Below are 11,722 nucleotides of genomic sequence, written 5' to 3'. Positions count from 1 at the left end.
TGATTGCCTCTATATCGGGAAAATTTGGCTAATTTTTGAATTTGTTATATCCGCGATGATCTCATTTCTTTCGATGGAGAGCTGGCTCGATTTTTTATATTTCTACATCTAGGATTCGACTTGTATCATGGATATTCATAGTACCCGAACGATTATGGCAAGGAAAATTTTGATTCAGAGGGAGAAAAAGAGGCAAAAATTGGAACAGAAATATCACTGGATTCGTGGATCCTCAAAAAAAAAGAAATAAGCAAAGTTCCATCGTTAAGTGACAAATGGGAAATTTATGGAAAGTTACAATCCCCACCGCGGAATAGTGCACCACACGCCTTCATTTCCGTTGTTTTTCGACCGGAAGACCGAGAGCTAACTATCGAGACTTTGGACTATCCGGACAGATACTTCGTGAAATGGTTCATGCATGTTTGTTGCCAGGAGCAATAAGATCAAGTTGGTAAGGATTAACCTTTCAGTTCATTTCTATGGTCAATGATCATAAAAGGCAGCCTCTTTACCATTCTGTATAAATAGGCTATTCTATTTGTACATATATGGTAGAGGGGCATATTCAATCCTTGTTTGTCTATTAGTTTTGACTTCTTCTATTCAGCGCAGGGTAGAGCAGTTTGGTAGCTCGCAAGGCTCATAACCTTGAGGTCACGAGTTCAAATCTTGTCTCCGCAACATCTTTATTTGTTTTAATCCAAAAATGGATGTCTGGATCTGTTAACTATCCCCCCCTTTTTGGGGGATGGTACAAAAGGGAAAGGGGGGATAGACTCACTACACTATCACGACCGACTATACCCAACCCTTTAAAGACCATATTAGAGCATATTCAAAAACTTATTTTATCTTGGGCGGATAGCGGGAATCAAACCCGCATCTTCTCCTTGGCAAAGATAAATTTTACCATTCGACTATATCCACTTTTTTGTTTTTGATACATACATAATATTTCCACACATAATTATATCATAATATATATTCCTTATACCTTTCCTGAATCCTATTTGTGCAGTGTCGGGCCAGAGACTATGTTCAGAGTGATTCCAATTATTTTATTAATTCCAAAAATTGTATTTTTGTTCATCCAATAAGTTTGCAAGAAGTTTGACCCCCTTTAATTTTCTTTTTTTGGGGGGTCATTTATTTCGGTTTTGGATTTGGGACGAATAGGTTCAAGAGATGAGAGAATTAAGGATACCCACCAGAAAGACTAACCCAATCCATAATGATGTACCGGAAAATAAGACATTTTTCTTACTTGACCAACCATCAGGAGAAGCAAATACGACGGGTGCGCTATCAATAATATTGATGAAGTAGCAATTAATGCAAAAACAGCGAATTGGAAAATAAGAGTCATGATTTTAATCCTCCAAGATACCAACAAATAAACTATACCATTTGATCCCTTTATCAGACAAAAAATTGTAATAAAATATATCATTAAGGGATTTTATTTTAGTTTTAACCACGAATCGATTGGACTTATTACTACCCCTTTCACTCGATTCGTACATGGAAGGGAAATGTAATTTTTGTTTTTTTATTTGACAAAAGGGCATGCTGGATTCTATATACGGATAGATAGATCGATAGATTCACACCTGAGATTTTTCTACAGATAGTAGTGACATCCACCCCCTATAGCCATGTTCTATTTGTAGGAATAAAATAAAAATTGTCTTTCGGAGATATGGCTGAGTGATTGACAGCCCCGGTCTTGAAAACCGGTATAGTTTTGAACAAACGACTATCGAGGGTTCGAATCCCCCTCTCTCATATTTTTTTGCTCATTGAATAGATTTATTTCTATTGGTATTGGTTTTAACCGGATTGTTATAAAAAAAAAAAGGGAATGGCTCGGCTATCCCACCTAGCCAATCCAGAAAAAATAAAAAAATAGATTAGATAGAAATGAGTTGAAAAAAAAGGAATACATATTAAGTATAATCTGATTCCCAATATATGATGGAATCAAATTGATTCCTACTTGAATTCAAACATTGGATGTCCTGTCTCATCTCAATTAAGAGGGGTCATGGAAAGAACAGGTTCAAAATCACGATCAATTCCTTTTTCAAATCCTGCTGCAGCTGCACGAGCCTTTCCTGCGTGCCATAAATGACCTACGAAGAAGAAGAATCCTAGAACAAAATGAGAGGTAGCTAACCAACTTCTAGGAGAGACATAATTCATTGCATTAATCTCAGTAGCTACACCACCCACATAATTCACTGCATTAATCTCGGTAGCTACATTAATCTTGTAGATCCTCGGGCTCCAGTTCATGCACATCCTCTAATTCTTCTGCTTGGACTCTGTCATAAAAATTTTTCAGTCTATGTCCATTCATTTTGAATATCTTTGAAGTTTTCGAGCTCTGAATTTCAACTGCACCATGGGGAAAGACATTAGTAATAACAAAAGGACCAATCCATTGCGAACGCAACTTACCTGGGAATAACCGAAGGTGTGAATGATAAAGAAGAACTTTTTGACCAACTTCAAATTCCCTCCTAGAAATCATCTTATCATGAAATGCCTTCGTTTTTTCTTTGTAAATCTTTGAACTGGCATATGCATCGTTGCGCATTTCCTCTAGCTCTTGCAACTGTAGCTTCCTATGCTCCCCAGTCTCATCTATCTTCATATTACAAATATTGATAGCCCAATAAGCTCTATGTTCCAATTCCACTGGAAGATGACAAGGTTTACCAAAAATTAACCTGTATGGTGACATACCAATCGTCATCTTGTATGTAGTTCTGTAGGCCCACAAAGCATTATCCTATCTCAAGCTCCAGTCCTTCCTAGTCGGATTCACTGTCTTCTCCAAAATAGACTTAATTTCCCTATTTGACACTTCAGCCGGTCCATTAGATTGCGGATGATATGAAGTAGAAACCTTGTGTGTCACATGGTATTTCGTCAATAACCTTGCCACAGTCCGGTTGCAAAAATGAGTTTCTCTATCACTTATGATTGCTCTTGGAATCCCAAACCTAGAGAAAATATTATAAGTTTGATAAAATCTGCAACCACTTTCGAATCGTCAGTTCGGGTGGCTTTAGCTTCCACCCACTTTGAGACATAATCCAAAACAAGTAATATATAAACATATCCAAAAGAACTAGGAAAAGGTCCCATGAAGTCGATGCCCCATACATCAAAAAATTTGCAAACGAGGATGGGGTGTTGAGGCATCTCCTTGCGTTGGGATATATTACCTGTGTTTTGACATTGAGCGCACGACTTACAAAAAAATTAAGCATCTCGAAATAAGGACGGCCAGAAGAATCCACAGTCTAGTACCTTCCTCGCCGTTCTCTTAGCTCCAAAGTGACCGCCACAACCATAAGAATGACAAAATGTAAGGATAGGGATCACCTCACTTTCAGGCACACACCTTCTTATGACTTGATCAGCGCAATGCTTTCACAAGTACGGGTCATCCCACACATAGTACTTGGCATCACTTTTTGACCTTATATTTTTGCACTTTAGAAAAAATTAGATGGAAAACCATTAGTGACTAAATAATTGACAATATGTGCGTACCAGGGTAGTACTGTGCTTGCTAAAAATATTTGCTCATCGGGAAATTCTTCTTGGCAAGCACAATTCCTCATCAATGTGGACCAAACGGCTCAAGTGATCCACCACGCTATTCTCTGTTCCTCTCTAATCTCTAATCTCCAAATCAAATTCACTCAGGAGCAGTATCCAGCGTATTAACCTTGGTTTTGCCTCTTTCTTTGCCATCAGATAGCGAAGAGCTGCATGATCAGAATAAACAATGAATTTAGTCCCAAGTAAATAAGATCTAAACTTTTCCAAAGCAAAAACCACAGATAAAATATCTTTTTCAGTAGTTAAATAATTTCTCTGGGCATCGTTCAGAATGCGCGAGACATAGTAGATGGCGTGCAATGCTTTGCCCACTCGTTGTCCCAATACCGCTCCTACTGCATAATCAGTAGCATCACACATAATTTTCGAACGATTTACTCCAGTCAAGGTGATTGGATGATAGGTGCAGAATTTAATGAATCTTTCAGCTTGTCAAAAGAATTTTTGCATGCATCATCAAACTCAAAAGTAACTTCTTTTTGCAACAGCTTGCACATGGGTGATGCGATTTTGGCGAAGTCCTGAATGTACCTCCTATAAAAACCTGCATGTCCAAGAAAAGAACGCACTTCCTGCACACAAGTGGGATAAGGTAGAGATTGAATAATATCAATTTTATCTTTATCTACCTCAATAACCTTCAAAGAGACAACATGACCCAAAACGATACCTTGCCCAACCATGAAATGACATTTCTCAGAGTTCAAAACAAGGTTTGTTTCTACAACACCGTTTGAGGACAAGTGTAAGGTTCGACAAGCACTTCTCAAATGAATAGCCATAGACAGTAAAGTCATCCATGAAAAAATCTAATATGTGCTCAATGAAATCAGAGAATATGATAACCATACACCGCTGAAATGTGACTGGTGCATTGCAGAGTCCAAAGGGCATAAACCGATAAGAAAAGGTGCCAAACGGGCAAGTGAACATCGTCTTTTCTTGATCCTCCGTTGCAATTGCAATCTGAAAATACCCAGAATACCCATTAAGAAAACAATAGTAAGAATGACAAGCTAATCTCTCAATAATCTGATCAATAAAAGGTAAATGGAAATGGTCCTTTCGGGTTTCAGCATTCAATTTTCTGTAGTCTATACAAACCCTCCACCCATTTTGAATTCGGGTGGGAACCAATTCGTCATTCTTATTCTTCACCACTTTAATTCCTATTTTCTTGTTTAAACCACCCACTTGCTGTCGAAAATGGGATAAATCACTCCAACTTCAAGAAGCTTGAGGATTTCTTCTTTTACCACCTCCATCATGGGTGGATTCAATTTCCTTTGCAGCTGATGTGTGGGGTTAGCTCCTTCTTCCATCAAAATCCAATGCATACATGTGGAGGGGTTGATTCCTTTAATATCTGCAATAGTCCACCCTATAGTAGTTTTGTGCTCCTTCAAAACCTGTATGAGTTTCTCTTCTTGTTCGTTCTCCAAGCTGCTAGAGATGATGACTGGAAATGTTTTCCCTTCTCCTAGGAAAACATATTTGAGATGATTGGGCAGAGTCTTCAACTCAATTATAGGTGCCTGCAAAACAGATGGGAGACGCCGAGTATTAGAGATTGTTAAAGAAATATAAGAAAGGTTACCTGACTGAGATAGTTCAGGACATGATTCAGAGTGACCGCAATTTCTTTCAATCTTTCATTGGAACAAACTTACTCGTTCTCTCCTTGAATGGGTACTATAATAGCCACCTCCAACTCATCTTTTCCTGCAAGCTCAAAACACTCTTGTGCCAAGTAGTCCACAATATCAAAAAAGTAAACACAGTCGTCACCATTAGGAAATTTCATGGCATCATAGATATTAAATTTAGCAACTTTACCATCAAATTCCATAGTAAGTGCGCCGCTGTGAACATCAATCTTAGTCATCGATGTTTTTAAAAATGGCCTTCCTAACAGAATAGGGCTATTATGATCACCATTCTCCATATCAAGTACATAAAAATCAGCAGGAAAAATCAAGTTATTAACTTGGACCAACACATTCTCGACTATACCCCTAGGGTATGCATTGAACCTATCAGCCAATTGTATAACAATTTTAGTTTTGTTCAAAGGACCAAGTTTCAAGGATGCATAAATAGAATATGGCATAACATTAATTGATGATCCTAGGTCTAACATGGTCTTTTCAATTCTAACATTTCCTATCGTACACAGCATTTTGCGGTAATTTCCTCTGTATCACTGCAGACACATTTTCTCCTAGCTCCACCTTTTGACAACCTTTCAAAGTTTGTTTTATTTTTGCGGTGCATAGTTCCTTAAAAAACTTAGTATAGAGAGGTACCTGTTTAATAGCGTTTAACAAGGGAATTTTTACTTCACATTTACGAAAAGTGTCATAGAGCTCTTTGATTCCTTCATCTTTTCTAGACTCTTTAAGTGCTAAAGGGAAAGGGGGTACATGTTTGTACTCTGAAAGAGGAGGAAACTTACCTTTTTGCGTGTCTCCTTGATTTGGTTCCTTGTTCTCCATCCTCACCTCCTCGTCCTGTTCATACTTTGACGAGGGCATAAACACCTTTTCTTGGATCTTCAGCTCCTTCCCATTCCTTAGAGTGATTGCATTTGCATTCTCCTTTGGGTTCAGGATTGTTTGAGATGGAAAACTGCTAGAATGTTGTGCTTCCAACTTATTGATTGCAGTTGCTAGCTGTCCCACTTGGGTGTTCAAGTTTTGGATACTTGCTCAAGTTTTCTGTTGAAAATTAAAATTATTAGTTTCAAGATCCTTAACAATATTTTCTAGAAACTCACCAGGCGTTGGAATTTGAGGACGCTCTGGTTGTGGAGGAAATGGTGGCCAATAAGCTTGATTATTCAATTGCACATGAGGTGTAGGCTGATTCATCGGAGGATTTCCGTATCTAAGGTTAGGATGATCCCTCCAACCTGGATTGTACGTGTTGGAATAAGGATCATACTTTTGTTGTGGTGGTCCGGGAAATCCTCCTGTTGCATTTAATTTCTCGACCGATTCCTCTTGAAGTGTGGGACACATGTCAGTTGCATGTTCCATTGCAGTGCAAATTCCACATACCTTCACATTCTGTCCATTCCCTACAGCCATTTGACGCACAAGATATGTCAGTTCAATCAATTTTTGTTCAAGGGAAGAAACATTTACCTCGTTGTTCCTTCTGGGTGTTGGGTCACTTCTGTTGGTGCCAAATTGCTGAGAATTTGCAGCCATGTTCTCAATTAAGTTCATTGTATCTTGTGGTGTCTTGTACACAAAAACTCCTCCACTTACCGCATCGACCATACTCCTATCATGAGGTAACAGACCTTCATAACAATATTGAATCAAAATATTTTCACTTATTTGATGTTGCGGACAACTAGCACAAAGCTTCTTGAACCACTCCCAATATTCATGAAGTGACTCTCCTATATTTTTCTTGATGTCATAGTTATCCTTCCTGATGTTCGCTGCTCTTGAAGCTAGGAAGTACTTTTCTAAAAAGATCCTCTTCATCCCTGTTTAGGTTGTGATGGATCCAGGAGCTAGGTAGTATAGCCAATCCTTTGCAGCATTCTTTAAAGAAAAAAGAAAAGCTCTCAATTGAATCTGTTCCTCTGTTACTCCTTGGGGTTTCATGCTTGTACATACCACGTGGAATTCCATCAGATGTTTATGCGGATCCTCACCTGCAAGTCCATGAAAATAGGGTAACAAATGTATTAGCCCATATTTTAATTCAAAAGTAGCATTAGCTTCTAAAGTAGGAAAAGTAATGCATAAGGACTGCTGATTCAGATCAGGGGTGCCAAGCTGTCTTGATGTGGTGATAATTTATTATGAGTATTTGGGTTAAATTGATATGATTAGGTGAATTTGCATTGATTTAATTCATTTTATAGTTCCTAGTTATTGTTTTTGGTTGGATTTAGGAGAAGAAAGAGAATGAGCAAAAGGTAGATGAATTTGAAAGGAAAAGATGGAAAAGATATTGCGCAAGAATGAATTACGGAGCAGCAATGATCAAAAAATCATTTTTAATTTTAGAGAAATCCAAATCCGATCTTCATCGTTCAAAATGAATTTCAAGATGTTTTTGAAGGTGCTGTCCAAATTTCAACTCAATCCGACGGCTAGATCTCGAGATATGAAATTTTAAAAAACATTGCGCGCTGAAAAAAAAGTGAGCTCGCTCGATCCGTCAACTTCAACAGATCGAGCGGCCAGAAGAGAAAAATTTTGGAAAATTTGGACAGAGAAATTCTGGCTCGATCCGTCAACTTCAGCGGATCGAGCCAGCGGTGCAGTTCGGGAAAAAAATTCAGAAAAAGGAAAATTTTATTTTGAGGACTCTAGTTTATATTTAAGACTTTTAATTCCGATTTTGAGGAGCTATTATCTTTTTTGGAGGCTTAGAAAGGTAAAAGAACTCTCTTGGCGGCTAGATTTCTTCTTTATTTTCTTAGATTTAATTTTATTTCATGAATTTTTCTAGAGAATTCATGAATATTGTTGGCTAAGTTTTAGAACTTGGTTCAGAAAGACGAACCCTTGAAGTTTTATTTATCTTATGAGATTCAGATTTTCATTGTGTAATTTTTATTTGAGTATCAAGATTTGTTTGGAATTGATTGTTATGTTTGTGTGTTTGATTGTTGGCGGGATTTCCTAACGATTTTTCATACAGTCTACTGCTAAATTAGAATTCAAATCCGTAATTGTTTGAATCTTCTAATTTGTGAAGCAACTGCGATTAATAATTTTTGGCTTGTGAATTTGTTAATTCGTAGGAACATCTCTTGACTAGATTAAATACAACCGCTTGTGCTTGTGTTGTTTAGCTTCATTAATCTCACTAGTTTAAACGCTTCCTTAGATTTAAATCTTGATCTCTTGTATCTGGGTTGATTTATTTGTAAGGGTTAATTTAGAACGCTTGTGTCTAATTAACTAAAATTAAGGTGAGATAGGAATTAAGTTTTCAATGATGAATATTCAAATATTATGTAAGGCCCTGAAATTAATTATTTCAAGATTAGCAGAGTTGATTATTATTTATTTTGGAATTAAGGGAGATTGATTGAGCCGAGATTGAATTGATTTAATTGGGATTTTTAGGGACCGAAATGCAAGATGAGACTTATTATTATTATTATCCTTGCAAGTGGTCCTCCCCATCACTTCACCATCACTTCATCTCCTTCTTCCTCTCCTCCCTCTCCATTTTCGTACGTGCTGAAGCGGAAGCCATGAGAGGCGACTTCTTCAATCTTTTATTCCGTTCGATTCGCTCGATCCGACCGTTAGATTTCAGATTCGAGTTGAGATTCACGATCACCGCAACGAGGGCTTCATTCTGACGTAAGTTTTGTTACGATCCACGAACTTTGAATTTTGTTGGGTTGTCAGAATTTGATAATTTTCGGGTATGTTGTGCTTGAGCTAGCATAGATCGTGTATTCGAAGTCGGTTCGGAAAAAGAACAAAGTTTGGTTTTTTTATGATTTTAGGAGCCTAATTTCGGAAATGGGTCTTTGGATTTTGTTGGATTTTGTTGTGTTTTGATGGATTGGAAGACCGTCGCAACAGTGAAACATGGAACACGTCGTGGATACTTGACAAATACGGCGGTAACGCCAACCTGTAAGCCAGATCTCCAACACTTTCCAGAATCTCAAATGGACCAATGTACCTAGGAGATATCTTGCACTTGAAACCGAATCTCAAAATCCTTCAAAATGGTGATACTTTTAAGAATACTTTCTCACCCACCTCAAACTGCAAAGGTCTGCGCTTAACATTTGCATAGCTATCATGTCGATCCTGCGCAACCTTAATTATCTTCTTGATCTTTCCAACAATATCAATAGCCTGCTGGACTAACTCTGGTCCCTCAACCTGTCGCTCCCCCACCTCTTCCCAGAACAGTGGAGTACGACATCGTCGCCCGTACAAAGCTTCAAACGGAGCCATCCCAATACTGCGATGGTAACTGTTGTTGTACGGGAACTCAATCAATGACAATTGATCTTGCCATGCTGGACCAAAATCCATAGAACATGCTCGCAACATGTCTTCAAGAGTACGGATCTTGCGCTCTGACTGTCCGTCAGTCTCTGGGTGATATGCTATACTCAAGATAAGAGTAGTACCCATAGCGCGCTGAAGACTCCCCCAAAACCTGGAAGTAAACCTGGGGTCTCGATCACTACAATGCTCACAGGCACTCCGTGCAATCGAATAATCTCCTGGATGTACAACCGTGCCATCCTGTCAAAACTGTAGTCCCTATTATAAGGAATGAAATGTGCTGACTTGGTGAGTCCATCCACCACAACCCAGATAGAATCACAATTTCTCGAGCTCACCGGTAAATGGGTCACGAAGTCCATCGTGATCAACTCCCATTTCCACTCAGGAATAGGTAAACTGTGAAGCAACCCTCAAGGTGGTCGGTGCTCTGCCTTGACCTGCTGACACACCAAACATCTAGAAACATATTGATACCCACTTCTTTTCATTCCTTTCCACCAGAGCCTAGTACGCAAATCCTTGTACATCTTGTTGCTCCCCGGATAAATACTCAACTTAGAACGATGAGCCTGGGATAAAATCTCCTCCCTCAGAGTATCATTCTCCGGAACAACAATACGGCCAGATAAACAAAGAAAACCATCTAAATGATAGTGGAATCCAGACGAACTATCATCCCTGGCTAAACGAGCTAAATGCTGGGTCTTCGGATCAGCCATTTGAGCGTCTCGAATTCGAGAATACAAAGCAGGCTCAGATAAGATCACAAACATCTGGATACTCTGCATACCTTTCTTATGCTTGAAGGTATACCCTGAAGAACAACAATCTTCAATTGCACTTGCCACAGAACAAGTCTATAGTGCAGACACTCGCACCTTGCGACTTAAAGCATCAGTAGTGAGATTAGCAGCTCCTGGATGGTACTTAATTTCATAGTCATAATCCTTAAGCAAATTCATCCAACATCTCTGTCATGTTCAATTCTTCCTGAGTAAACAAATACTTGAGACTTTTGTGGTCTGTGAAGACCTCAAATCTTTCTCCATAAAGATAATGACGCCAGATCTTCAACGCAAATACAATAGCTGCTAACTCAAGATCATGCACTGGGTAGTTATTTTCGTGAACTTTTAATTGTCTAGAGGCGTATGCAATCACATGCCCATTTTGAGTCAAGACACTCAATCTTGTTCGGATCTACAGACACTCCATCCTTGGATATAATGTGGCCAAGAAATACCACCCAATCCTGCCAAAATTCCCACTTACTCAATTTGGCGTACAACTGTCTATCCCTTAGAGTCTGCAACACCAGTCTCAGATGATATGCGTGCTCATTCACATCATGTGAATACACCAATATATCATCAATAAATACAACAACAAACTTGTCCAAAAATTCTCGGAATACTCGATTCATCAGATCCATTAATACAGCCGGTGCATTAGTCAACTCAAATGGCATTACTAAGAACTCATAATGCCCGTACCTGGTTCTCAATGTTGTCTTGGCTATATCTTGATCTCGGACTCTCATCTGATGATATCCAGATCTCAAATCAATCTTCGAGTAAACCGAAGTACCCTGCAATTGATCAAACAGATCATCTATACGAGGCAAAGGATACTTATTCTTGATTGTTACTCTATTCAACTGGTGATAGTCAATGCACAGACGCATAGACCCATCCTTTTTCTTCACGAACAGAACAGGTGCTCCCCAAGGAGAAACACTAGGACGAATGTAACCCTTGTCCAACAGATCCTGAAGCTGCTGCTTCAACTCACGCATCTCTGACGGATCCAGACGATATGGTGCTCGAGAAATAGGCGAAATCCCTGGCATCAGTTCTATGCCAAACTCAACTTCGCGCACTGGAGGAAATCCTGGAATCTCATCTGGAAATACATCTGGAAATTCATTCACAATAGGAATAGCTTCTATACCAACACTTCCGGCGAATGTATCAACTGCATAGATGAGGTAGCCTTCTGTAAGGCCCGGGATTATTTTATTTAATCCATGATTATTTAATATAATCCGAGATAATTTAATTTTAATCCGA

The 11,722-nt window shown here is 38.7% G+C and overlaps 2 protein-coding genes across 2 annotated transcripts; both read right to left on the bottom strand.

Moving 5' to 3' along the window:
- Nucleotides 1–2,266: 2,266 nt before the first annotated feature.
- LOC140889260 (uncharacterized) lies at nt 2,267–2,761 on the bottom strand. Its single transcript, XM_073296972.1, has 2 exons — nt 2,464–2,761; nt 2,267–2,400 (listed from the first exon to the last, which is right to left on the bottom strand). The coding sequence occupies exons 1-2, from the start codon at nt 2,759–2,761 to the stop codon at nt 2,267–2,269; spliced, it is 432 nt and encodes a 143-aa protein (XP_073153073.1).
- Nucleotides 2,762–5,792: 3,031 nt separating this feature from the next.
- LOC140889258 (uncharacterized) lies at nt 5,793–7,136 on the bottom strand. Its single transcript, XM_073296971.1, has 2 exons — nt 6,416–7,136; nt 5,793–6,319 (listed from the first exon to the last, which is right to left on the bottom strand). The coding sequence occupies exons 1-2, from the start codon at nt 7,134–7,136 to the stop codon at nt 5,793–5,795; spliced, it is 1,248 nt and encodes a 415-aa protein (XP_073153072.1).
- Between the last annotated feature and the right edge of the window lie 4,586 nt (nt 7,137–11,722).

This window comes from Henckelia pumila, chromosome 3 (assembly GCF_033568475.1).
Source record: "Henckelia pumila isolate YLH828 chromosome 3, ASM3356847v2, whole genome shotgun sequence".
In the NCBI taxonomy this organism is placed as follows: Eukaryota; Viridiplantae; Streptophyta; class Magnoliopsida; order Lamiales; family Gesneriaceae; genus Henckelia; species Henckelia pumila.
This window is presented reverse-complemented; position numbering and strand designations above follow the sequence as displayed.